Source organism: Epithele typhae, assembly GCF_022376455.1.
Source record: "Epithele typhae strain CBS 203.58 chromosome Unknown BXZ73scaffold_114, whole genome shotgun sequence".
Taxonomy (NCBI): domain Eukaryota; kingdom Fungi; phylum Basidiomycota; class Agaricomycetes; order Polyporales; family Epitheliaceae; genus Epithele; species Epithele typhae.
Window position 1 is genome coordinate 1 of NW_025954305.1, and position 26,888 is coordinate 26,888.

A 26,888-nucleotide genomic window follows, 5' to 3' on the forward strand; every position below is an offset into this window, starting at 1 on the left:
TGCATCGCGAGGAGGAGAGTGGCGTAGGAGATCAGCTGGCCGCGAACTTGTGTGCGTGAGGCGGCTTCAGAGAACCCAGAAACCTTGGGAGTGTCGTCGAAAGGATCATATCCGGACAGCCCCTGCTTGAACTCGACAGAGATGATCTGGTCGGCCCAGCGGGGCTTGCCGTCGTTAGGAACACAACCAGGATAGAAGAAACCGGCGTCGCCCTTCTGCCTGCTAGGGTCTACCACGAGGTCGTCGGGCCTATCGCTCGTGACGGCCATCACCAAGCCTGGGACGAGTTTCTTGACGGCTTTGACCTAGTTGTACAAAATCAGCCCAAGCTAGGAGATTAAGGTAAACGAGGACTTGCAAATTCGGTCTGTATCTCTCTCTCGTTCATGTGGCCCGCCCGCTCGAGCGCCCCGAAAGGGTTGATGATGCGACGGCCGGGACGGCCCTTGGTGTTGGGGAGAATGGGGAAGAACTTGTCGCAGAAGTCTGTGCCTCTGCAAGGACTGCCCTATGTGCCATGTCTTGTGCGACGTGGCCGCGATGGTCTTCTAGGTTCTCTTTGCCAGATTCACCGGCGATGCTAGCGTTGCCAGCACCCTTGACGACTGATTTCTTCATGGGAGAAGATCCCGAAAAGGCGCCAGAGTGAGACATGATGGCAGAGGTCAAGGGGAGAAGACACACGTACCAGATGAGGGATTTCTCCTCTTATATTGCAAGAGGCAGGGTGGTCAGCGGCGTGCTGATCATCAATGGCCGTGGAAGAAATCGTCGTGGCTGAGATTGAAAACGAACCAAGTGCGGAGCGCCCAGCGGCAATCACACTCATGCGCCCCCATGAGGCAGCCGCACGTGCGGCATGGTACAGCCGCGTGGCCTAACCAACGACGTGCCTCTCCCCTCTGCCACGAAGGAAAAACAATGAGCGAAACGAAAGGCTCTGCGCTTTGTTTTTCATCCAAGCATACGGGGAAATCGGCAAGGTCAACCTCAACGAGTCACGATCTGGGACATACATCGGCTAGTAGCACTACTTTCCAATGCCCGTAATCTGAACCCTAGTCCCAGCAAAACGGCGAATCGCGGGACAGGCACAAATATGGCGTGGCATGCTTCCATTGTGGGACTTCCGCCTGACCCGACCTCAGGCACAAATCTTCTACAAGACCACACCCTTGGGAGCCGCGCGGTGCATACCCTCCATTTTCCAGTGAATTAACCGGAAATCGTACAAAACTTGGGAGTGGTGAGGCTATCCAGAGCGAACGGTGAGGAAATGAAGGAGTACAAGAGGGGGCCAAAACGCTATTCATCAGCAAAGGTCGGAAAATTTGGGGCCTAATTACGGAGATGATCTTTCGGCAATGACGAAGTGCCGTCTGCACACGGCGCGCACTCCCACACCTAGACATGCGCCCTTTGTTCGTCTTGCGACCCTTTCTCATCCCCTCGAGTCCGTGCGATAATTGGGACGCGGTCTTCGATGTGTATGGAAATCTCGTCCTGGTTCCCAAGACACTTTTGCTTAGGAGGAATCAGTGGGCATGGTCACAATTTTGCATGAATACGCGCATACCATCCTTTGCAGTTTGTCTTCGTTTATCCGATTGAAACTTCAACAAATATATCACGGAGGCCATGAACCGTGCACGAAAGAGCAAACAAGTACCTAAACCAAGCCTAACCACATCGAAGCAAGCGGTACATCTAGATGACGCACAGTACTTTCAGCGGAACACATCGTACACGGGCAAAGCCGCTTATTGTTCGCACGCATCCAACGTCCACAGGAGCAATAGGAAGCCTTTACACTACTTTTTGCGTGCTTGCGAACAAGCGTGATGATCGAGGATCACCTCATTTCCTTGAAGGCCGCCTTCAATGGGACACCTTCTCGGGGATGCTCGTCAGGTCCCCGTCCGAGGATCCAGGAGTGCTGGACATCCCACCGGGATACGCGCCGGCAGTCAGTGGTGCAGTGAGTGCACAGGCCAACGAGTACGCACCTGCGTAGTCTAGAACTCCCCACTTGAAGCTTGAAACCCCAACCATTCGTCGACCACGCCCGACACGCAATGGGACAGTACACCAAAGCCATCGATAGAAACGAGAGGACCGTGGTGGGTACGACGCGCCCACGGACCGCGAGCGCACCCATCAAAATGGCCACGGTCACTCACGCGAACTCCATCTGGTAGAAACTATAGAGGATTTCGGGGATGAGGAGCGAACCGAGGCTGGGGTCGCCGAGAGCCTTGCGTAGAGCAAGTTGTGTAGGTTGTCGATGAATTCATTGGTCGCGGTCGGAGAGAAGGCCAAGGAGTAGCCCAGAACCACACCGAAAAATGACGACAGCGTTGGGAGCCGCGACAGCCCAGACCAGCGAGAGAGCGCTCTTTCGCCTTGGCAGCCCTCAGTAGAGAAAGGCTGAGTGGACTGTAAGCATCCTGCACTGTACGATATGGGGGCCATAAAGAAGAGGATGCCGCATACAGCAATGGACAAGAAACATCACCGTGGTCAACCCTACGGGTGCAGAGCAAGTCGTACCATGGTCATTCGCGGCAAGTTTTCGCGTGTGCAAATACTTAGGGGAGGGAAGAAAAGCAAGGCAGTCGTGACGTTGAGCGCTGTTGAGCCTCGCGATAGGCGCACGTCAGAACCGCAACGACGTTCGATGGGCCCGCATGTACTACATAGACGGGGCTGGGAGCATGCTCAAGCGCTCACCAGTACCCACCGGCTGCCAGGGGCGGAGTATTCCTCCTGCCTTCCGTGACGCCGTCCGTCTGCATCCCTCCCCGTCCGTGCTTGTGATAACAACGGCGGCCAACTGGCCCAAGCTTACAAGGACGTGCATGGGGGACCTGACGTCGGTGGAGCCTGTAGTAAATGGGTCGCGCGAGCAAAGAGAACAGTGCGACGTGCACCAGCGGCGGGATGTGCGATACGTTACCGGTATTACTACAGGCCAAAGCTCTGACTACTGTACACTATCGAAGGTGACGGGGTCTATGAGTATGTGGCCCGCGGGATTAGCAATAATCTAAGTACGGACGTATCTAAATACACGACAAAGCAACACCCGCTCATCTCTCAATCGTCCCGGAGATAGCCCTCGTCTGTCGCCGCGCCGATGTTTGACACAAAGATACGCAGCCCGTCGAAAGCCGGACGGGCCCATATAGGCCTCTTCTGCTTCAAGTCGAGGGTCTTCAGGCCGTGCACCACCTGGTCCGTCATCTCATGCGCCAGCGGCAGGCGCCCACTGACGGCCCGGAGGAGTGTCTCGTACTCATCGTGTGCGGTGCTGTGGGTGAAGCCGACCAGGTACGTCTTCTGGGCGTTGAGCTTCCGCAAGTAATCCACCGACTGCGCCAGGCTGAGATGGGATCGATGGCCGTCCAATGAAAGACAGTCGAGCACCAGAACGGGAGGGCCCCTTGCAGGTTGGTTCGGAGGCCTGGGCCAATCGCAGTTCTCCAGGTACGACATGACGTCTTCCGGAATCTCGGACACGTCTGAGATGTAGACGACCGAGTCCTGGATGACGAAGCCGAGGCAGATAAAGTCCTCCTGCTTCGGCGTGCCGGTGCCAACCGGAGTGCCAGGAAGACCGGAGCCGATGGGACTGGTGGTCTCCATGTATCCCATCGTCTTCTCAGGCTTCGGGACCACCTTCGCGCCACAGAACCCATGTTTGACTGAGCATAGCTCAGCGAGACATCAAAGACGAACTTCCTATCGTGTGCGTACCTGCTAGAGGCGTCACTTTGATGCCGGTGTCCAAGATTTCAAACGTGTGGCGGTCCTCCAGCCAAGGGTGCCAACGGAACTCCGGTACCTGGTCCACACATCCTGTCAGCCAATGCGCCTCCAGGTCGGCAAAACCCGAACGGCGCACTCACATCTCCGCCACCAGACGCGAACTCTTTCCTGACCAGGTAGGGGAACGTGACCTTGACGGCTTCAAATGTCTCTTCCGAGCAGTAGATGTCCACATGGGACTGGATCGCGCCGCGGAGCGTCCATCCTGGAGAGGAGACGTCAACGTCCGCCACCATGTCCGCGCGCACGATCCGGCCTCCAAACCGGCCGTCCATCGCGGGAGCAGACGTCAGATAAACGCACCTCGGAGGTCGTCCAGTCCGTTCATCGCTGCGGAGGGGAAGCCCGTCAGTCAACACTTCGACATCGCTCCGTGGTGCGCGTGACAGGGTCCTGTAGCCTCGAGGGACTCGCGGCGCCGGATGCGCTGACCGCACGCCACACCTCGAGGCGAGCCAAGCCTTGCCGGTAGCTGGCCACGAAATGCCCCAAGATAGGTGGATGTGGCACGTACCGTCCGCATGGGCGTGCGTGATGAGCACGGCATCGATCCGACGGAGGCCATACTTCGGGAACCACTCCACAGCGCTCTGCAAGAAACTCTTCCCGACATCTATCACGATCGTCCTGTGCGGAGGCGCAGAGTCGCGGAGGTCAGCACTCGGCGCCGCCAGATGCCATCGAGACGTGAGGGGGAGCACGGGTCTGTGCGCGCGAGGTGCGCGCGAGATTATCGATGGAGAGGGGGTACAGAGACTCACTTGAGCTGGCCATCGCGTCCGCGAACCCGGGCGATGGCGGAAGTGTTCGCCTGTTTGGCGCGGATGAGCCACGGAACGTCGGAGACGGAGCGGAAGAGAACAACGGAGCGAGAGCGAGGACGTACACGCTTGTTCTTCCTCCCCTCTCCTGGAGAGAGCGACGCAGTGCACGCGCGACACCGCTTCGTACCAGGTGGTGCGGTGAGACAGTCGACATGCGGGAGGGTGCCGGACGTTCCAGTGCCAAGCAGAATGAACTCGACAGCATCATGGTCGGGCGGGAGAGGGCTTCAATGGAACCCATGTCGTGGTGGGCGCAGAAGTGGTGGTACCGAAGGAAGGACGGTGAAGATGAAGAGACGGGGGCCGGATGGCTCGTATTTAAGCCGCGGACGGAAATCGGTGCGTCGCCTGCGGGATACGCGGGAGCAGATCTCGCACTATCGGGTGTGGTGCACGTGCATGGCGTCTGTGTCCTCGATGCAGTCGGCGCGCCGGAAGTCGGGGTAGAGGGCGAGGCCGTGGTTGGCAGCAGGGCGTCGAGGACGGACGGATTGGTGCAGAGAGCGACTGCCGCCGCCGGATCCACCCCGGCTCGGAGGTCGCTCGACGCGCTCCGCTCCACGTGGGCGACCCTTGATCTCAGATCGCAGTGGACCACGGCGACCACACACATCCGCGCCTGGGCTTCGCAGGCGACGACAGTATCCACATGCAGTACCAGGGTTGTACTTGGGCGCTGCATCTGAATACACACAATGGCATACACAGCGCCGTGACGTCCTACTTGGCGCTAACTAGTACACAAAAAGTTCTCCTGCGGCGCGCGCCTTATTATTTGGTAAAACTGCCGGACGCCGTACTTCAGTTTGACTACGCCTCGCGAGAGCCGTGCAGCCAGGGTATTACGCACTGGATACGATGTCATCATCTGCAACTTGGTGGTGCAGGCTGACCTTCTGGGCGTGCGGGCTGAATTTCGAGGACTTGCCCTGACAGACCAATCATCAATCGTCGCCCACATGTGGACTCATCGCACCGCTCACCCTGAAAATAAGATCTGTCAGTCTCCAGCGCGCCGAGGTACAACGGAGTGACCGGACAGGACTCACCAAACAAGTGCATAGCGGAAGTTTGCTGCCAAAGACCGATGAATCCCGTTGCACACGTTCTGCGCAAGCGGGTCATGGGTGAACATCGTGTCACACGAGGTGCCAGCGCGCGTACCTCAACTGTCGCCCCCTTGCGTAAGCAGACAGGGTCCTCGAGATCGGGGTGAGCGCCTCGCTTCTTGGTGTACACTTTCACCAACCCAAGTTCGTCCCATATCCTCTCGATTAGGTAGTTCAAGCTGCGTGCACGGTCATCAGAACACCAACTCCCCAAACTCTGCTTGGGTACTAGAAACACGAGTACACACTTGAGACCGAGCTCGCAGCTAATCACAACGGTATGATCCTCTCTTGCGAGCTTGTCCACTTGCTCGAGGCTGATGGCATCCACTTTATTGTAGACGTCTGCGCCGCTGCCTTTAGCCTAGCACGAGATTACGGCGCGAGAGTGGCTTACACAGGCAGGCAAGTACTTGCGCGTCCCTGTATACGTTTTATGGGATAAGTGGACACAGTTGACAGGGTACGGGATTGAATATACCGATCAATACGTCGATGAATTCGTCGGTAGTGATCTTTCGAGATGTCAGCTGTGCGATCGAGCAAAGCAAATAAGACAGAACTTACGTCCTCTCGGATCATGACATCGCAGTTGTGCAGCTTGTCTGCACAGATTAGGCAATCAGTCGCGGATGCAAGGGCCGCACACTCGGGCACGCACAACTCGCCAGAATAGACCGAATAGTCCTCTCATCTGTCTTGGTCAAAGGGACTGTCTTGTTAACTGGATACGATTAAGTGCGTCATGCGCATGAGCAGTCACATGAAAGGCCACGCACCGTTATCTGCGCCGAGAAGGTCGGAGGGATGCTCAGGAAGCCGAACGGTCTTAGGCGGCGAAATACGCACCCCGCCCGTCGTTTTCCGCTTGAAAACAACATCAGGCTTCTGCTTGTTCAAGCGAATGCCCACTGCGTCCAGTTCAATTTCAAGGAGTCTGCGTTGTTCCTCGGACTTCGTAGCGTCCAGCATGACCAGAATGAGGTCCGCAGTCTTCGCGGTGGCCACGACTTGCCGTCCACGACCGCGACCCTGACTGGCGCCTTCCACAATTCCGGGCAGATCGAGAAGCTGTATGCGCGCCCCCTCATATTCCAAAACGCCCGGGATAGCCTGGAAGCATTGTCGCCTTAGACACCAAAGACGTAATCATCGGACGCGCAGTGGGAGACACACCGTCAACGTGGTGAACTCGTACGCTGCGGACTCGGATTGCGTGTGTGTGCACTTGCTAAGAAGAGTGGACTGAAACAGGGATGATGGTACGTCAGCGCGAGACCGTAGGCCGCTAATGTCCAAGGTGCACCTTGCCCACGGATGGGAAACCGATGAGGGCGACTCTGGCGTCTCCTGATTTCTGCACATCGAACCCGGTGCCGGCACCGCCGGACTTCGTGGTTGGCTCGAGGAGTTGGGCGCGGTAACGGGCAAGCTTGGCCTTAAGCAGACCAAGATGGTACTCCGTCGCCTAGTTGTCGCACGAGTGAGCGCACCGATCTGGGCAGACGCGGCGTGAGCAGCAGCTCGCCTTATTCTTCTGCGCTATGGGAGTGCATCAGTCTTGGTACGGCACATAGGCGGCGTTGTACTCACTCCTCGCCATCTCCTCTGCGTGTACAATGCATCATCAGACCCGGCAGGACGTGAGGCTGCGAGGGCTCACCCTCGATCTCTTTGATCTGTCAAGTGGGTGACATCAGCCACAGTTGCGCGAAAAAGAAGAAAGAGCTCACCTTCTCGACTATACCCATCCTGTATGCAAGTGATATTACAGGGCAACGTCTGACTTGGCGTTCCAACCTCTACAATGGAGAGCAGGGCGTAAGAGGACGCGGTGGAAAGCACGAGAGCCAGCAAGCGCTAGGCGTGAGCATTCCGGACGAGGGGCTGCGTCCGATGCTCCCGCCTCTCACCGCTGCTCCCCGCGTTCTCCCTCCCGATGCCCTCGAAACGACACCAACCGACGCTCTTCACGCACCCAGAAAATGACGCGGATGACGAAGACGAGGAGTCCTGGCAGTCTGGCTCGCGCTCGCATACATACTCCACCAACTCCGGGAGCCTCAAGAGCAGGCCGAAGTCCAACAGGTCGCGTTCTTCGTTCTCCCCAAACTCGTCCAACGTGAACATGCCGTCTACGTCCTCGAATTATACCCCTCCATCCGCCCCACACTCCAACTACACCAACATCTACAACCAGTTCGTGCGGCGATACCGCAACAGCCGAATGCCGACAGACGACCCCCGAGACGACCCGGAGATGCATTATTACAACCGCGGCTTCGCGCAGCTGCTCGACGGGCCGGATAGCGATGACGACGACGCGCGCGGCGCGGCAGGAGCCAACGAACCGTACGACCGCATTTCATCCCTCATGCTCGACTCGGAGCCGATTGAGCCACAGTCCCTCGAGGAACGCGAGCGGCTGGAGTGGCAGACGATGCTCGCGTCCGTCCTCGCCGGGGACGTCCTCAAGGCGGAGAACACGCGGATATCCGTAGCGCTCCAGTCCTCGACCCTCGTGGAGCACAACACCCGCACCGAGATCTGGCTCGGCATCCGCGCGCGCCTGCACGGGCACACCATCGACGAGGAGCGGCGGCGGCTGGAGGAGCGCCGCCTGCGCATGGTGGACTCGGTCATCAAGGAAGTCATGGACTTCCGCGTCCAGGACCCGGCCGCGGGCTCGTCCGACAGCCGCCAGACGGCCGCGCTCCAGCAGGTGAACGCGCTCCTCCGCCGGCTGGACATCGCGCACTCGCTCTACTCCTCGCTGCGCGCGTTCTACCAGGACTACCCTGCCGCGACGGACGTCGGCTTCCAGTCGCGGTGTGACACGCTCAACACCTGGTCGACCGTCCTGACTTCGCTCCGACAACTCCTCCGTACGCTCCGGAAATGGACAGGGAACGAAACAATGCACGTCACCGCGCCATCTTCAGAACATGCAACACCTACGTCCAATAGCGACGGGACGACTGGGGAGATGACGTACGTAGAACGGCTGCTGAAGGAGGAGGGCGTCCAGCGGCAATTCGAGAAGGGCTCGATGACGACCATACACGCACTGGTCGGTACGACTCGCGACGCACACGTCAACCTCGCGCCAATGTTCAAGGAGATGAACCTTCCGTCATTTGAGCAGGAGCTTGTCCCGCTGGTCTCCTTCCTCACAGATCTCGCCCAGGCTGTCCTCCGGGTTCGGCTGTCTTACGCTCAGAAGCTCAAGAACCCAGACGTCCTCATCATCGACCAAATGACCGACGACCTGAAGGTCAAGATTGGCTTCGCATGTACGCTAAAACGACAGTATGAAGCTTTCTTGATACCCGATCCTGGAGGCAATTGGAAGCTACCCCCTTGTATCGACGTCAACTACGACTCTACCATCCTTGAAGCGCTCACGTTCTTCTTCAAGCTCATACATTGGAAGCTTAAGAGCGGCATCAAAGGAGCCTACTTCAAAGAGACAGACATCATCGAAGCTCAGTGGGCCACCTTCAGCGACGTCAGTCTCACCATACCCGGAGGAGCCTCTCTTGTAGCCGAGCAACTTTGGTAGGTAGTTCGCAGATTGCAGCAATGCTTGTATGCTGACACTCATCGCAGTGCGCTTACAAATAAGCTCATTGTCCGCGTAACAAATTATTTCGACACTTCCATACGAGTGCCTGGAATGTCCGATGGTCCAATCAGCGCGGTGCTATCGGAACGCGTACGCAACTCAATGCGGGTAAACGGGACTAACGCTGCAGGACAGCAGCCGCTTGCCAACGGCCTTCAACATCCTGCAGGCGTGCCGAAGGATCGACTTGTCGGCTGGTACTCAAAGGTCCTGGAGGGCGTCCGGCAGCGCTCTCGAAAACTGCAGCGTCTTGCACGGTATGAATATCCGTGCGCTGCACCCTGACAGCTTATTCATGGGGCACGGACGCTTTCAGGGTCCTCTCAAATCGCTTCAGTGATTCCGCTGAGTATGACCTGGAATACGTCAACATCGACCTGTTCATTGCAACACTGGTCGAAAGCGATCACTTCCTCGTCTACACACAACATTTTGAGGAGGACGGGACGTACATTGTCGCACCCCCTGGTCTCCGCAATCACCCTGAAATCATCCGCCGGCTCCTTGTGGATGCATTCCACGTCAACCAGATAGACGAGACAACATGGCTGATGGAGAGCGGCGACCCGGAACCAGACCAGGATGAAGATGCTTGCTATCTACTCATTCTGTCGCCACGGACGCGTTTCCTCTGGAACGGGTTTGTGGTAGTGCTGCCGGTACCCAAGATCGACTTGGCGCTAGAAGACAACCGTGTCCGGCTGGTGGCCGACGGATCTCAACATCGTCTCCGGGCTGCGAAACGCCATTTCGCAGAACTCTTTGAGCCTCAAGAGGATGAAGAGACCGGGGAGCTCATAGATCCAGTCATGCCACCATTGACATGTTTGATCGAAGCTCAGGCTCACCTACCGTCTGTCAACCGCGAGTTGCGTAAGATCACCCGCGCCACGAATCGTCTTGCCGAGTCTATCGTCGAATCTGTACAGAATGTCCGGGAAACGTTGCAAGACACCAACAACTACCAGGAACTTCTGGAAAACTGGTACGTGTTCGCCTCCGACCACGGCTCGCACGCGCAGAAATACATGGACCGGCAAACGGCGCCCCGACATAACCAAGCGCTCATCAAACTCGCTATCTCCTGGGTCTCCTTCATCTGCGACGACTGCGACCCGAACGACCGGAAGATCTTCCGCTGGGCCGTGCTCGCGCTCGAATTCACGCTGTCACGCACACGGCGGAACAACATCCTCCAGGTTCCGGACGACCAGTTTGAGCTCCTGCGGCAGAAGGTCGCGAGCTGCATGACGTTACTCATCTCCCACTTCGACATCCTCGGCGCGCGCTCCGCGCTCGACGCCAAGCGCGAGAAGGAGCGACAGGAGGAGCTCATCCGGCAGCAATCCTCGAACCGGATGTCGGAGGAGATCGAGGAAGATGCAGCGCTCCCAGTCTCTTCCGAAGACGTCGACCAGGTCTTCGCGTACGCCGACCCGGCGGTCCGCGCGTTCTGGGACCGCGCGACGGCGCTCGCCCGCGAGATCGACGAGCAGCGCGTGCAGGCCGGCACGGAGCACCACCTCGTCGGCCGCGTGCTCGACGAACGCGTGCTGGTCGATCGCTCCGTTGTTTTCCTCGCCGGGTCCGCGTCGAACGTGTCCATCCGCTGGCAGCAGCGGCGCTTCATCGGCGCAGGCTCCTTTGGCTCCGTGTACCTCGCGATCAACCTCGACTCGAACACGCTCATGGCCGTCAAGGAGGTCAAGTTCCAGGAGACATCGGGCCTCACGAGCCTCTACTCGTATATCCGGGACGAGCTGCAAGTCATGGAGATGCTGCATCACCCGAACGTCGTCGAATACTACGGTATCGAAGTCCACCGCGACAAGGTGTACATCTTCGAGGAGTACTGTCAGGGCGGTAGTCTGGCGGCGCTCCTGGAACATGGACGCATCGAAGACGAGGGTATCCTGCAGGTGTACACGTTGCAGATGCTCGAGGGTCTGGCGTACCTGCACTCTCAGGATGTCGTCCACCGCGACATCAAGCCCGACAGTAAGTTCTGTGGACGATCGGGCGCCCTCCCCTCATGACCTGACCATTCATTCCGCCCGTCCGCATAGACATTCTCCTTGATCACATGGGCGTTATCAAGTACGTCGACTTTGGTGCGGCGAAGATCATCGCAAAGAATCAACGCACCCTTCAGCGCACACGGCGGACGTCGGATCCAGCACCCAGCGCAGCGAGCTCAGCCGCTGGCGCGGACCCCACGGCCACGCCGCTCCCCGGCGTCAACAACTCGCTGACGGGCACACCGATGTACATGTCGCCTGAGGTCATCCGCAACAACCAGCGCGGACGCCAGGGTGCGATGGACATCTGGTCGCTCGGTTGTGTCGTGCTCGAATGCGCGACGGGCCGCAAACCGTGGTCGAACTTGGACAATGAATGGTCCGTGCTTCCTCGTCTCCATCTGTTCTAACTGTCTCCAAGCTGACGTCGACCTTCCCTTGTCCCCTCGCCGCAGGGCAATCATGTTCCACATCGGTGTTGCGACCCAGCACCCGCCCCTTCCCGATCCCGGCCAGCTCTCCGACATGGGCATCGACTTCATCCGCCAGTGCCTCACCATCGACCCCGCGCACCGGCCGTCCGCGGTGGAGCTCATGGACCACCCGTGGATGCTCGACTTCCGCGAAAAGCTGCGCTCGTACGAGGAGGCGGAGTCCGGCGAGCCCGTGCCCCCCGTCACGTCCGCCGCCGCTGCCCCCGGGACCCCGATATTCGAGACCGTCGCGCGCCAGGCCGCGATACTGCAGGAGCAGGAGACGGAGCTCATCCGGGCCGCGAGCCCGAGCATGTCCCCGCTCGCGACGCCGGAGGGCTCCGCCGAGGGCTCCTCCCCTGGGCTCGGATACCCGCTGGACTCGTCTCCGTTCTCGTCGCCCTCGGACTCGAGCGGCGAGCTGCCCGCGCCCCCTCCGTCCGACTGAGCCGGACCGCCGCCGATGGTAGAGCGCCAGCTCCCACTCTTACGTTTCTGCACCCCTCCATCCACGCCGATGACGGACGTTGTGATCTAGACCTCGCCTCTCATCCCGCATATGCATGTAGCCTACATACTTGATTCCCTCCACTATATCATCTGTCTCCCCTTGGTTCCGGGCTCACTCGCTCCCCGCATGTACATGTACCATCCCGCATTCCATCCGTGCACGTCCGCCTCCGCGCCACACCTTCATATACATCTCGAGCGCCTTCTCGCATCCGATATTACGCACGCACGCACGCGCGCATACACGCGTGCTAATCCTCGTCGCGCCGCATACCTGTACTATTACCAGCACACGAACGCAACGATCTGGAGAGATTCAGGGGGGAACTATCGTAATACACGCAGCATTTCCTCGGAGACTCGCTGACGACTGAAGGAGAGAGGCGGTGCGGGACCAAGGGAGCATGCTGACACGGGAACAACAAAGAAACAACAGAACTGTGAAACATCTGGGGTGCGTCCGAACAAAGCGACACGCGAGCAGGGAAGCAAGCGTGAAGTGAAGAAAGCTGCAAAAGGGCCATCCGGTGGTCGGGGAAGGTAAGAAGATGGAAAACACTGCGGGTTCTGAACAAAACGACAGGCACAAACAACGGGGTTCCGAGATGGCGCGAAGCTGGGTTATACGGACCTCGTGTCACGGGGCATAAACGAGGGGCGGGTGGCGAGGGGATATACATTGTCTGCCGGAAGGCGTGCGGTGCAGTACGGTATGGCTACAGGACGTGAGGACCTCTCGATCCGCCACGTGGTGTTTACTCGATCACCCACCGACGGGCGTTTTGGGTACCCTTGGACGCCGTCGAGCTCGCAGAGCGCGTCGAGGAGCGGCTGGTCTGGCGGCTCAGGCTCGGCGGACTCGGGAGGCCGACCAGGCCGGCACCACGGGGGGAGCCGCCGTGTTCGGAGCCTGGCGGGGTCTCGAACGGCGACTCGAACGGATTCGAGCCGTTCGACGAGGACGAGTAGAAGCGCGGCCCGCGCGTCGCGAACCGCATCTGCGACGGCGGGGGCACCTCGGAGCCGGAGCCGAAGGAGACCGAGTACGTCGGGATGGGGGAGTCGTTCGACGGGAAGGCGAACTTCTCCGAGTCGTACGTCGTCTCGTCGGGCGAGTCGAGCAGCTCTTCCTCTGCGTTCACTGCGAGGAAGGGATGCACAAGGTGAGCGAACGTATAAGCTTGCGACGCGAGGGTACATACAGTAGCGCTTGAGACCCTTGCCAAAGTTGAGGCGGCAGAAGATACCGAGGACCAACGTCGTGACAGCAAGAAGCAACGCCCCGGTGGTCATCAGGCTGAAGAAGAGCCAAGTCGCATACGTCCAGCGGAAGGTGGGAGCGATGAACATCGACGCCCAGCCCGCGAGGATAAGCACAGCGACGCTGAGGAAGACCATCATTCGAAGCCTGAACTCCTGACGGACAGATATCCAACCCTGAAATCACAGTCAGTCCGACTCCCAGTAGAACTGCATCAACAAGCAGATCGACAAGCCTGGTACTCACGAGTGAGAGCCACGGAACCAGCAGCTGTATAACATTACAATCAGACGTCGTCCCCAACAACTGATAGATGCACGTACTATCAACACCGTGATCATGACACCCTTGAAGAGCATAGGGTCACCGGTCAAACGGCCAATGTTCCCGTTGGAGACCTGGTCGAGCCACAGCGCAGCAGAGGCGCCGATGAAGAACAACGAGAGCTGGATCACAATCGACAGCACGAGAACAGAGTTGTAAACACGATTGATGGTGCGCGATGCGCCAACGCGCTTGAAAGTTTGCCATCCGAACGTCTGCAGGTCACAGTCAGAACGCATTCAATATCATGAGATGGCTGTGGCTCACCTTCATGAGCTTCCAGCTGAGGAAGACCGAGACGAGAAGCGCAAAGCAGTTGAGCGCCGTGCTCGGAATCTCAGCGTTCGACCGATCCCTCCAGTAGTTAGGCAGGAGGTTAACGCCACACGCGCCCTGGGTAGTCAGAGTGGTGAACTTGCGGTGGAAAGTCTCTGTGTTCGCCTGACATGGAAAGTACTCAGTCATGACCATCTGATTTTGTGGCAGGGAAACTCACTATTTGGAAGCCTCCCCATGCAGTCGCAAGGATATGCGTGAGCAAGGAGGCCACACTGTGCATAGAGTGAGAAGGTGGCATAAAGTTTGGTGGTTGGAACGCACATGTGCGGGATCGACTCATTGAGCAAAGCCACGAGCGACATTCCAAGCAGCCAAAACTGGAAAGCAATAAAAGCGATATCCTCACGCTTCGTGTTCTCGACGCTGCCAGAGTGTGAGTACCATTACGCTACAGAGGTAACGGGGAGGCTGCGTACATGTCGAGCGGCCAGTTCAACGAGTAAAGACACTTGCGCGAAATGTTCACTGTCTCGTACCCGCCGACCCCATTGAGATCCACCGTGGCAGAACCGTTGAGCTTGAGGCTCAGACGCTGGAGGGTTGAGGGAAGAACCGGAGTGCGGCGGTGAATGATTACGACATCATCCTCGTCGTCACTCTCGTCGTCGTCGTCGCTGTCGCCATCATCGCTGTCACTGTCCGCGTCCAGCTGTCCGGCGTGAGAAAGAGTGGTAGAGGGGGCTGGGGAGGTGACTGTAACAGTAGCCTTGTCCCTCACGGTAGCGACGACTGTCGAGGTCGTCAATGTGATAGTGACAGGTTTTGACGCGATTGTGTTGGAGCTTGCAGGAGCCCGAGCGGTGGAGGACAAGACCGACGAGGAAGACAATGGGGTGGAGGACGACACCGGGGGGGATGATGATGTGGTGGAGGACGACACCAACGAGGAGAACAATGAGGTGGAGCCCACCACATTGGCAGAGGTTGATGGCGTACGGGCGGCGGAGGAGACAGAAGATGAGGATGAAGACGCTTGGCTGGACATCAAGGCGGCATTGTAAGTGTCGGGATTGGTGACAATATTGGTGACGTTTCCTTTGGTGTGCCCATCCCAGACGATATCGCAAGAGCTGGGGTCAAGAGTGGTGGGAACAGTCTCACAAATGCGGAGGTCACCATCGTAGACGGCGAAACCGGAGTCGGTGGCGTTGCCTTGTACAATGAGGCCGTTGATGAAAGAAGCAGCGTCGGCGTTGGCGACGTAGGCCTGGGCCTGGAAAATGACCTGGATAACGCAGTGGAGGACAGAGAAAATGAAGTAGAACTTCGTGAGGCGGGAGAAGGTGACACGATCCCACTGTAAACGCGGTCAGCAGAGGATCTAGTCGCGATTGGGGTCGCGGGCAAGAAAGCGCGTCGCTTGCATGGGCATTACGCGAATGCTGCGTACGGGCATAGAGAGGCACTTGTGCGACGCATACAGTGCGAGTGTGGCTGCGGGCGCGGGGACGGACGAAAGGTGGGGATCAAGACTCACGAAAAGCTTCAAGCCACCGAAAGCATTTGGCACTTGCATAATGAGTAATTCTACATGAAGCACGGGTCAGACGGATTGCATTGCTTGGCGTACGTAGCGACGCACCAAGCCGGGTCGAGAGCAAGACCTTGGCAGAAGAGCGAGATGCCGCTAGGGCAGAAAAGCGACGTGAAGCCCAGCCAGTGCAACTTCAGCGGTCTTGAAAGGGAGAGCAACGACGGTACTGGCCCGCCGGGATGCAATCCGGGAAAGTTGCGGAAGGGGGAGGGGAGGAGGGAGGAGGAGATGGGGGTTGGGACCAACAATGGGTGGCTGGAGCGCATCGTCCAAAGCCGTCGTTGGGCTCATAACCGCGTCTCGCGGGATGTCCGCGCGCTAGGCGCTGAACGGCTAACGGCTGCCGTCAATCAGCAGTCTGCAGTCTCCACGAGTCCACCCTCCGTAGCAACGCCCCTCCTCGACCCTCCTCGCCCCCACCGCCTGTGCGAATCCGCAACGGTCCCTTGCACAGCAGCCATCACCTCCCCTAGGCCCGAGCTCGCGCCCGTGTGTTGCCCGGACGAGCACATCGCTCACTCGCCCGGCCGTCACCAACCTCCGACTGCGCACGAGTTCGTCCTCATCCGCTGGAAAAGTCTCCCGCGCAAGTCGCGCAGGCTGTGCATCCTCCTCCCGCTCCTTGGAGACGTTTCCCCGCCACGCCAGCTGACATCGCTACCTTTGGGCTAGGGCCTGTGACCCCCTTCATAATCGCCGTCACACTGGCGACGCAAATGGCCCGCAGCATCGAAGCACGGCTATTAAATGCTTCACGCTCTGATTCCATTACACAGTGCATTGCCTGCCCGATGTGCCTGCGGTTGGCTTTAAGTATATCTCGCCACACGCAGATGTCGCCCGACTTCATGGACATTTCGAACAGCCACAATCGATCTTGAACTGCCAGCCTGTCTCGCGTGGTAGTTGAGATTTTGCGGAAGAAGCACAGCGTGTGTCGGGTGACAGCGAGTGTGATTGTGTGAGGTGAGTCGATGCGACCTACGGGCTGGGAGCACAACGCGGGGAGCACCTGCCCCGGCTCGTGCCTCCAGTATTCACCGACACTCATCTCAAAGGCAAGGCGAGCAATAAGCATATCGACACGGAATCTACAGCTGATACCAGCGCCTCTCTCCGTCGGCCAAGAACCAGCATATGAACTTCTCTTCCTGCTCGTCCGCAGGGATGCCTCCCTCGAACGGCGTGCGCGTGCCCTCCGCCACCCTCGCCGCGATCTGTCCCTCCTCGAGTAACGCCTGCAGCACCTCGCCGACTTCCTGCCTGTCGTACACAGATCTCAGGCGCCAGCGTATCTCCGCCTGCCCAGTATGAGCGGTCGTCGGTCAGACCATCAAGCAAAGAACCCTTCAGGGCAGGGAACGTGGCGCTCACCTGAGAAATCCCCGGGCGCAAGAGCACGAGGGCGAGCACCGCGCGCAGTGCCGCGTCCCACACCTCCGTTAGCTTCCACCCGCGGATGTCGAGCCATCGTCTCGGGAAAAGCATCGACTTGCGCGCGTTTGCACGGGCGGCTGTGCCGGCATCATCGTCGGTCCCTTCGACGTGGGTGTGAGAGCCGTCGGCGTCGTCGGCGGCAGCATTTCGTCCGGTGACGACCACGGTCCATTCGCGGAGGTGCATCGCTGAGACAAGGACCGGGGTGATGTAGCCCGTCCAATGCGCGAGAGGGACCTCCCCATCGGTTAGACGCCGGGCGACCGCGAAGACCGTGCTCTCCGTAATTCCTGCCGGGGCTTCTTCTCCATCTTCAACGATGTTGATGTCCGTCTGTGAGAGAAGACGGTGTGATCAGCGCTTCCGTTTTTTTCCGTTGAACTCTACGGGACACGCGCAGGACTGCCAACCCTTGCGCCTGGCGATCCCTGCGAGCGCCGCCAAAACTCACCAGAAGCTGCCGTTTTGTCAATCCCATCACGCCTGCACTGCGGAGCGCAGCAACCATACGACACGCGACCCACGTCTCGTTCTGCTCCAGTTGTGCCAATAGCGACGTCCTGGCGGCTTCGATGCACGCAGGGCAGTCGACCAGTCCGTCAGAGGTTTGACGACAGAATGCGGGCGCGCCGTCGAGCAGAACGCCGTGTGGGCCTGCGAAGGCGGCCTCCTCGCTCACTAGCGCGGGGTCGAGCGGGATGGTCGTAAGGGTCGCGGTCTGTGGCTCGCGGCCTTCGTCAGGTCCCGCGGGAGTGTCTGAAGGCGGAGCGTCGATGTCGGCATAGTGCACGCGGACGGCGGTCTCGATGTCGTCATCATCTGGGGGAGGCGATGCGAAGTCAGGCTAGGGTCGCTGGCGAGTGCACACTGGGCACGTACCCGCCTTCTTGCTATTCCAGTCGATGGCGGCCCGCATTGATCGTGGTTGCGAAGTGTCGACATCAAAGCGGGCCTGGACGTCGGCGTGCGACGGCGAAGTGGACAAACAATGTCAGTAGCGGTGCTATATAACCACACCTCGATGTCTACCAGAGGACGACCATCGAGATACAGCATCAAGCGAGTTCTCACCTTGCCATCGGAGGCTAATTCCAGCAAGAATGCGGTGTCACCATCAGTTGCCAGCAAGGGCCACTCCTGCCAATCCTCCGTTGACTCTGATTCACGCAGCTGTTGCTGCTGCACGATAGTCTCTTCAAGTGCCACTGCGTCTTGGAACAGCTCGCGTGGAAGCTGACCGCCTAGCGCGTTCGAGTTGCTGGCGATGTAAGCGTAGATCAGTCAAAGTCGCCTGTCAGCGTTAACGTTGGTCTGCACCTTTCGGAGATCTTGAGTGTCCTGCCGGGCTTAAGCTTGGCGGGATCGCGGACCATCTTGGCGAGCACGCCGCGATTGAGAAGGTCTGTTGTTGACGACTTGACTCGATCTTCACCGACGGCCTTCAGGAGGTCTGACGCAAGGTCCATGTCGTAGGTCTCGTTAGGATTGCCCAATGCGATCTACAGCATGCTCGTCAACGCTGAGGGGATAGAGCGCAGATATAGACAGACCTTCACAGCTGCATCGGCTACATACTGCAGGTCGGATTTGTGAGATGATGCAGGCGGCATATCCTCGATGTCCGCGGTGAATGCATGATGGGCGAACAATTTCTCGCGAGCTTCTTCTGCGACAACGGTCCACATAAAATCCCATGGTGGTGCGCTCGGGTGCTTCTCCACGACGTCGTAGTGCTCGTCGATGTCTTCCAGTGTTGCAGGTAGATCCACTTTCTGGTTGGCATCAATCTCGACAAACCCGACACGACTGTATTCCACTGCTCAGTACAGTCGAGGGGAAACCAGTCTAAAAACCTTACATAGCATTCTTGTCAACGTGCTTGCGCAGGAACTTGATGTGTGCCGCAAGATCGAAATTGGTAGCGCTCTCGGGATCTGGATCGGGTAGCTCATCTGTGCCTCTGTTCTGTACCCATACCTCGTACCACTTGTCTTCGAGACGAGTGAGGTACGTCTCAGTGCCCGGGACTTCTTTCAGGTGAACGAGCCGCTGCCTAACCGAGTTGCGTGGCACAGCGGGGAAAACTTGTTCCATAGCTCCCCAATCGAGCCTCGTACCATGACGACACCGCGCCTTGATGATGACTGATCCATCGCGGACCATTTCATCGTAATCCCTGTTCCATAGGAAACGATGACGGCGAGGGGTATGGTCCTCTGCGGATTGAGTCAGTCATCGCCAACCCCACAGACAGCGAGGTAACGCACTGGGAGCTTTCTCGGTGTCCTTCCCCTTCCCCTTCCCCTTCTTCGTTTTTTGCCCTGTCGTCGCGTTCTTTGCCACCCGTGGCCCCTGCGCCGCGATGAGTTCGTCTACATCTTTCTCCTGCACTGCAGCTGCGACCGCGACCGGTGGGCCCGCGGCACTAGGCACCGCGATCGCCGCCTGCGCGAACAGCCCCGCGCGGCCCTGCGAGAGGAGTGCCTCTGCGACGACGTCTGCCTCGCGAATCGCCTCGCGGATGCGCCCCTCCCACTTCTCGCCCGGCTTGCCCGCCCCGGCCAGGAATCGGCCTCGGACGCGGTGCACGCGGTGCACGGCGGACGCCCGAAGCTCCCCGGGGTGCACGCGCGCGACCATCTCCGCCCAGTCGGCCTCGCGCCGCGCGCGCTCCTCCGCGGCACGGCGCGCAAGCTCGGCTGCCAACTCGGCGTCGCGGGCGCCCTGGTCCTGGTTTGCGTCCGGCGCGCGGGCTTTGCGCTTGCCGCGGCTCTTCGTCTTGAGCTTCTTGAGATCGCGGGCGTGCCGCTTGCGCGCCTTCTCGAACCAGCACGCGACAGTATCGGGGGATGAGCTGATCACCCACGCGAGGCGGCCGAGCTCGACACCGCGCGCAGCCTCGTCGAGGATCTCTAGTGGGGTGTTGCCAGTCGTGGGCTCGATAAAGCGGCGGAGGAATTCTGTTTGGTAAAACGAGAGATTGTAGGTGGGGCTCCACGAAGCCGCACGGCGCAGAGTCGTTGCGAGGACCTTGACTTCCTCCGTCGCCTGGCCTTCGGAGGCGGGAGCTGCGCCTAGAAGCTCCAGAGCGTAGGCCGGGTCCGCGCTGACGCGCTCAAGATCGCGCCAGTACGCATCAACTTGCTCAGTGGTCGCAACAGAGACGGTCTTCCAGGTCGACGGTGCGCCTTCTCCGACGGCCCAAAGGTGCAAAGGTACAGCGTCATTGAACTTCCAGAACAATGGGGCACCGGTGGGCGTGTATTGAGCTGCGTCCGCATATTCAAAGGTAGTGGGATGTTGAGCTTCGTTCGGGCAAGTAAACGACGGGTTGGGAGACTCAGACGGTACGAGAGGCGTGACGATGCCGAGGGTTCGCAGTATGTCCATTAGGGAGACAATGCGGGTGCGTGACCTGGCCTGCGAAGGAGCGAGTAGTTTCCGGATAGAATCTGAGACGGAGTGCATAGGGGTCTCGCAACCTTGCGGTGTCTGAAGCAGCTGCTCAAGTTCTTCCATAGGGCTGACGACTGCGATCAAGGCACAGTAGGTGGCGATGGGGATGTCGGTGAAGTAGTAGGAGAGATGCACAATCTTGTGCTCGTGCGAGACGATCTGAGATGACTGCGAGTCCTTCTCGAACAACTCCACTGTAAGTGAATGGAGGAGGCGAGCACGGGCTGCCCTGCCGGCAATGTAGCCATAGAGTTGTGCCACTGTGTTCTTGTCCATGAGCAAGGCGTCTCGGATCGTTTGATCGTCTTTCTCGAACAGCTGGGGAAGGTTTGCAATCCCGACCTTGACCTCTTCGACTTCTTGTTGATCCTCAGCCACGTCTTGAACAATGTTCGAAGGAGTTTTGCTAGGGCGCTGCCGACTTGCACCACCATACTGGACGGGGAATGCTACAGTCTTCTTAGGAGCATTCGAGATAGGTTGATGAACTTGAAGGTCTTGACTGAGGGTCACCAAGAAGACGTTCAGCGCATCTTGAGTGGTATCCGGATGATACATGATACGGGCCAGGCGGGTCCCTCCAGTGAGTGTTGACACTGATGTGGTGATAAGTCTGATCTTCCCTTTCGTCTCCAGTTCCTTCAGCGTGGCGTCAAGCGTCCTCTTGTCAATTTTAGCTCCGGGGCGAGTACTGGCCTCTTGGCCGCTTGCGGTGATGGTGTCGACTAGTGCCGCATGTGCCTCAAAGAACTCTTTGCAACTTGTATTCATGATCCCGTCGGACTCGTTCAGCATGCGCATGATCTCGTTCTCTCGTCGCGACTGGGACAGGTTCTGCCTGGCCTTGAACTTTGACGACCCTTCGGTCTTGATACGTTTGCTTGCTGGTTGTGAAGAGGGCGTCTCCGGCTCATCTCGCTTCTTCGACACATCCTGTGCATCAACTGGAATTTCTGCTTCAGGAGTCTATTTGGAATTTAGTGGATGAGACATGAAGATATGGGGGCAAGGGCGTACCATGGATATCAAAGCTTGTGAAATGCTCTGCAGCTCCAGGAGGGCGGGATCAATGGGGACGTCTGGGAGGTCTGCCTGCGGCGCCGCAACCTCGGCCGTCTGAACTACCGACACTACAGCGCGGACTTCTTGTACTTTATTCGCGTCACTTGCAGCAAATGCCTCATCCTTGGCAGGCCTAGGATCCCGTTCGGCAGGCCTATCGACGTCTATGTTCGACGACACGTCGGCTTCCGCTGTAGTAACTGCCGTTGGTCTCGACGCGCGACGGGGGGTCTTGCGGACGGGTGATTGCGACTCTCCGCGCTTTCGCACTTTTAGTGTCCTTGCTGACCGTCGGACGCCCACACTTGCACTATCAGCCGTATCCAGAGGTACAACTGCGGGCTCGATGGGGGGAACAGGAGTTGCGTCAGCGTCGGTAGGTTCTTGGTTTTCCGGAGCAACGATGACACCAGGCTCGTTGCTTACAGCTGCCGCAGGGGCGTCCTCGGCAGGGGCGTCTTCAGCAGAAGGAACTTCGGCTAGCCGTTTCTTGGGAGGACGACCTCGCCGTTTCGGAGCAGGTGCTTGCGAAATGCTCTCTTGAACGGCGGTCGACGGTCGAGCTTCCGCGTTCGTCTCCTCGGGAAGAGGATGTTTCCTGGGCCGTCCTCTCTTGCGTGGTGCGGAAGGCGTTGCCGTTGAAGGCCCAGCCTCAGCCTCCCCTTCAGGAGGTCGTACCTTTGGCGGGCGACCGCGCTTCTTCTTAGGCGGTGGCTCCACTCCCTCTCCCTCCTCCTCATCCCGCTTCCGCTTCTTGCCCTTCTTTTCCGACGCCACGTCCGACTTCCGTGGCCGCCCCTTCTTGACCGACCCGTCCGGCAAGATCGGGTTGATATGCTCCTTCTTCCCCGGCCCCTTCATCCTCTCCGCCGTCATCCTCTGCAAGTACGCGTCCAACGCCTCCGCGTCCTCGTAGAATGCGTCCTCCTCTACCGGCATGAACCCGCCCGCGGCCGCCGTGTCGTCCGCAGAGCGTCCGTTACCACCGCCCCGTCGTTGTCGTCGAACTGCTCCTCCTCGGCGAGCGCGCGGTAGTGTGCGGCGGTGTAGTACTTGTACCGGCGCTCACGCCCGTGCGTCTCCGCGAGCTGGACGACGGCGAGGTCGGCGAGGTGCGCGGGGGACATCCTTGGCGAGCCGGTTGAGGAGGAGGTCAATCGTGCGCTTGTCGAAGTCGCCGAGCGCGACGGAGATGTCGTTGAGCGTCACGCCCTTGGTGCCAGCCGAAGCGATGATGTCGATAATTTGCCGGTGGATGGAGACGTTGGTCTTGGGCGCGGTGGTGTCATCGACAGGCTCGATCACTGGTAGATCGCTCAGCGAGCCGTCGAACGAAGAGAAGAGTTGAGAACATACTCTCCACATCCTCGTCTGCAGCCAGAGCCCCTTCTGGCTCTTCACCATCACTCGAGATGAGTCGGATGCAGATGATCTTCTTGTCGGGGAAGCGCTTCCTGTTGATATGCGCAACTCGCACTCTCTCGATGAACCCTTGGTCTTCCAGCTCGCGCAATCTCGTGCGGAAGAAACGGCGATCAGCTTTCACTGGGTTGACGAAACCCTACGCGATGTCAACCTTCTGCATCTATGTTCTCGAGATCACCATAGACTCACAATCTTAATCATCAGGTTGGTCGACGTGTGCATCTGATGCGGGCAGTTCTTCAACAGCTTCATCAGACGCGCCTTAAGCACAGGCAGGCTCGACAGGTGGCGGGAGTCGATGGGGTCAAAGTGCACATTGGTAAGCGGCTTCGTCTCATCGGCTTCGTCCTCTTCTTCCGAATCACCGCCGTCAACCTGCGCCTTCGAGACGGCCTCTTTCTCTTCCGCGACGACTTGCTGCCAGACTGGGCTACGCTCGTAGAAGTATTTGTGCACGCAGATGTTGCCGCTGACTCCTGGCTGCCTGAGCTTGACACTGCATTGGACGTCAATAAACGCGACGAGTGGAGAAGAATCAGAGGCACGTACACCAGATCGAGCTCAACGAGCTGTTTGATGATGTAGAAGCATGTCTTCTGATCGTAGCCGGACTTTCGCCCAAGTTCTACAACGCTGATACCTTGGTCCCTTCCACGAGTAATCATCTGCAGGCCCGTGTATATCATAGGAGTCAACTTCGACGGCTGTCCAAAGCAAGTTATGAGCCACCTTACTATAAAGCAAACGCATCAGATGAATCGCCTACCCTCACATGGGACCCAGTCAACGCAAAGAACGTCGTCTCGGGGTCGACCGCAATCCTCAGCTTATCCTCATACGCCTCCCACAGCTCCTCAAATGGTCGCACGGTCGCGTCTTCGATGATGTCCAAACCCGCCGCGGGCGCAGGCGCAGGCGCATCTTCGCCGCCCTTAGCCTTGGCCTTGCGCACCGCGCTCGCCTGCGGGGCAATGTAGACCTCAGTCGAGCCGCCCACGGGGACCGTCCCGACGCGCACGCCAGGCTGGAGCACGATGACGGCCCAGACGAACGCGCAGAACGCGTCGTCAATCGTCTGCGCGGGGAGGCCGGAGGCCGGCCCCTGGGCGGCGTGCTCCTGTTCCTGCTCGTGGGCCTGATGGGTGTAGAAGTCGAGGATGAAGTCGTGGAGGCGCGAGGCGTCGCAGCCTGTACCGAATGCGTCGGGTCAGCATGCGAGCGGTACGGGTTAAGTGAGGATGGAGATGGAAGGTGGATATATGCGCGTAAAACGGGTGGTACGATAAGGGTTCGAACCCCACGCCGAGCGTGTCGCGGTCGCACGAACCTCGCCGACCCGCGTCGCGAACTAACGCGTCGAGCGACGTGATCACCGAAAATTGCGCGCACTCACCTAGATCGCCGTCGAAGGAGAGCTCGCGAAGGCAGTGGCGGATGAGTTCATCCATCCCTCCTTTCGCGTCTTGGAATGAATAGGGGCCGAGCCCAGTGTTGATCTTGTTATCTAGTGAATGTATGCTATCTTTCTTTACACTGGCTCTTCGTGTACTGGTGTGGATGGAGGGAGAGACTGGAGAGTGTGCTGGGACAGGATGACGAGGACGGTGCGTCTTGCGATTACGCCACTGCGCCAGCTTTCCTAATTTGGGAGTTCCGGCATACCCCGGGGCAGCAAGCTCGCGCTACGTCGCTCGTGTGAGCATCAATTTTTTGGATCTTTTTGTGGACAGGCACTTGAGCCAACAGCACAAATTAAGGCACACTGTGAGTTATATACAGGACTATATCGCCTGGTGCAGATAGTATTACGGGCGCATAGCGGACGTACAGTATCCGCGAACAAGCGGGAAGCGGACACGATTATCCGGAAGAAGAGGGTGGGAGGGCTGACGTCGGAGAGGTGCGGGGGTAGAGGGAGGAGTGTCGTGAGGGGGTGCGGGGATAGAATACAATGAGTGTATCGTAATGATGTCGTCAGGCGTCATGCCGGACGCTTTTGAGCTGCAGTGGTGTGTTGGTAGATGCGACGGATATTTCTACTAATGATAAACTTCCTCGAACCCGTCTATGGGAGCCGCAAAGTGAGCGATGAGAGAGCGAGGGAACAGAGCGCGGGACTTCTAGGGAGCCAATAACTATAGGGAGCCAGCGAATGTCCCAAGGGGAGACGGCCGGGGGATAAAGAAAAGACGAACGGAATCCCAAGACACACAGGCCTATGCCTGCCGCTGCTCCCCTCGAGGCTCCCAAAGCTGGCGGAGGACGTCCGAGAAGCCGGCCTTGCCCAGCTGTGCGTTCTGCTCGAACCGTTGCACGAGCCAGTTCTCCAGCCTGTCCGCTGCAGACCGCCAGAGCGCCATCCGGGCCTGGATCTCAGCCGTCTGAACGAACGCAGTCTTGTTCCCTGGCGCGGGCTGATAGCGGATGCTTTCGTTGCACGTCGCGAATTGCGAGAGCGAGAGGTTGACGGACGTGATCGTCGCTGTTTGCGTTGCGGGGTCGATGAATGAGACTTCCCGCACGAACGCGTCTTCGGAGCCGCCGAAGAACTGCGAGACGCAGCGTGAGGGGGGTAATGGGGGACGACAGCAGGGATGATGGCAGTTGGCAGCGAAGACAATCGTCAGACACCGCGACGGCGACAAGGGGATGAGAAGGTAGGCTTGCCTTCACAATCCAAGTTGGTGTCTTTTGCTTGCAGCCCATTATCCGTTCCGTGCGGATAATGCCCGTTTGTGGGTTGACGGAGCGGTCGACGACGTCTATGCTGAGCACATGGCTGCAGTGTTGATTCGGATACTTGTGCCAGATGCCAATGACGACGTGCGACCACGGGTGACTACAAGGGTTTGCGGGGTAGGCGAGGGAAAGAGAGCAGACAAGCAAGTAGTCAGCAAGCGGAGACGGATCACACGCCCAAGAGAATGCTCACTCGTAGTTGAAGAGCTGCGAGAAGTAGTGCATCGTGGATTGGAGAGAGACGAGACTTCTAGGCGGAACCACGCGGACGTGCGGGGGTCTATGCGAATATAAGATACCGAGGGGCGAGAGACGGGAGTGGAGAAAGAGTCGCAAACGCCGAGACGGGCACACGAGAGGCGGAGCGACACAGGCCGTCGTGGCGAGCGGCCGCCAATCAGCGCCCGTGAGACTGGAGCGTGATAAAAAATTCCGAGTCCACCCGAAATGCTCCAATCCGATTGGCGCGCCCCGCAAAAGGTCTCATCGTGGTGTCGGCCCGCGAAGGTCCGTGGCGCTCCCCCGCACTGGCTCGTCCAACCCATGATCCTCCTCCAGGAACGACAAGGATCTTCCCTTGCTTGCTGCGTGCTCACTGCAGTAATCTTGTTAGGCCCGTAATATTATTCTGCTCTTGTCACACACCATTCCATCGGCGGCTGGCGGCCTGGGTAGGTTCCTGATAGTTTTCCTAGTAGGGCCCTCAAACAAAGTACCGTCCAACTCGTAACGATGCCGATCATACACCAGCGCCGCGATGGCGGTGGTGGCGCGAATGCCTCCGCTCGCCACACGCAGCAAGACAAAAGCGCCCTCAAGCTGCTCACACGACCAGGTCAAACGCAGAAGATAGCACGGTCCGGGTAGATATACATATATCCTGTAGATGATACATTACAAGATTGGGCGGAGGAGGTCCGTGAT

The 26,888-nt window shown here is 58.7% G+C and overlaps 7 protein-coding genes across 7 annotated transcripts; 1 reads left to right on the forward strand and 6 right to left on the reverse strand.

The window, feature by feature from the left end:
* Positions 1-31: 31 nt before the first annotated feature.
* BXZ73DRAFT_107521 (uncharacterized protein) lies at positions 32-654 on the reverse strand (the record flags this gene model as incomplete). Its single annotated transcript, XM_048016932.1, has 3 exons — positions 32-46; positions 84-305; positions 532-654. 3 exons carry the CDS (start codon positions 652-654, stop codon positions 32-34), a joined length of 360 nt encoding a protein of 119 aa, XP_047871746.1.
* Positions 655-3,096: 2,442 nt separating this feature from the next.
* BXZ73DRAFT_56365 (beta-lactamase-like protein) lies at positions 3,097-4,858 on the reverse strand (the record flags this gene model as incomplete). Its single annotated transcript, XM_048021468.1, has 7 exons — positions 3,097-3,704; positions 3,757-3,844; positions 3,909-4,033; positions 4,132-4,158; positions 4,343-4,455; positions 4,590-4,639; positions 4,715-4,858. Coding segments are annotated over 7 exons (1,155 nt in total), but the record flags the coding sequence as incomplete, so codon positions are not given.
* A 636-nt stretch (positions 4,859-5,494) lies between these two features.
* Positions 5,495-7,229, reverse strand: BXZ73DRAFT_56380 (developmentally regulated GTP-binding protein; the record flags this gene model as incomplete). Its single annotated transcript, XM_048021470.1, has 10 exons — positions 5,495-5,581; positions 5,707-5,760; positions 5,817-5,940; positions 6,010-6,106; positions 6,213-6,276; positions 6,329-6,366; positions 6,423-6,485; positions 6,607-6,874; positions 6,938-7,006; positions 7,068-7,229. Coding segments are annotated over 10 exons (1,026 nt in total), but the record flags the coding sequence as incomplete, so codon positions are not given.
* A 471-nt stretch (positions 7,230-7,700) lies between these two features.
* BXZ73DRAFT_107523 (kinase) lies at positions 7,701-12,325 on the forward strand (the record flags this gene model as incomplete). The annotated part of the gene is made up of 5 exons (XM_048016933.1): positions 7,701-9,319; positions 9,371-9,643; positions 9,703-11,384; positions 11,453-11,783; positions 11,860-12,325. 5 exons carry the CDS (start codon positions 7,701-7,703, stop codon positions 12,323-12,325), a joined length of 4,371 nt encoding a protein of 1,456 aa, XP_047871749.1.
* Positions 12,326-13,142: 817 nt separating this feature from the next.
* On the reverse strand, positions 13,143-15,827 carry BXZ73DRAFT_107524 (uncharacterized protein; the record flags this gene model as incomplete). Its single annotated transcript, XM_048016934.1, has 9 exons — positions 13,143-13,528; positions 13,590-13,824; positions 13,895-13,918; positions 13,972-14,187; positions 14,240-14,413; positions 14,469-14,523; positions 14,573-14,674; positions 14,728-15,608; positions 15,789-15,827. 9 exons carry the CDS (start codon positions 15,825-15,827, stop codon positions 13,143-13,145), a joined length of 2,112 nt encoding a protein of 703 aa, XP_047871750.1.
* Positions 15,828-16,936: 1,109 nt separating this feature from the next.
* On the reverse strand, positions 16,937-24,673 carry BXZ73DRAFT_107525 (uncharacterized protein; the record flags this gene model as incomplete). Its single annotated transcript, XM_048016935.1, has 17 exons — positions 16,937-17,146; positions 17,220-17,615; positions 17,734-18,101; positions 18,162-18,234; positions 18,354-18,540; positions 18,600-18,781; positions 18,833-19,088; positions 19,141-19,498; positions 19,550-21,704; positions 21,756-22,724; positions 22,784-22,888; positions 22,926-23,104; positions 23,157-23,361; positions 23,415-23,721; positions 23,775-23,929; positions 23,992-24,413; positions 24,619-24,673. 17 exons carry the CDS (start codon positions 24,671-24,673, stop codon positions 16,937-16,939), a joined length of 6,582 nt encoding a protein of 2,193 aa, XP_047871751.1.
* Positions 24,674-25,441: 768 nt separating this feature from the next.
* On the reverse strand, positions 25,442-26,189 carry BXZ73DRAFT_93212 (MSF1-domain-containing protein; the record flags this gene model as incomplete). The annotated part of the gene is made up of 3 exons (XM_048026603.1): positions 25,442-25,774; positions 25,893-26,064; positions 26,158-26,189. The coding sequence occupies 3 exons, from the start codon at positions 26,187-26,189 to the stop codon at positions 25,442-25,444; spliced, it is 537 nt and encodes a 178-aa protein (XP_047871752.1).
* Positions 26,190-26,888: the final 699 nt, after the last annotated feature.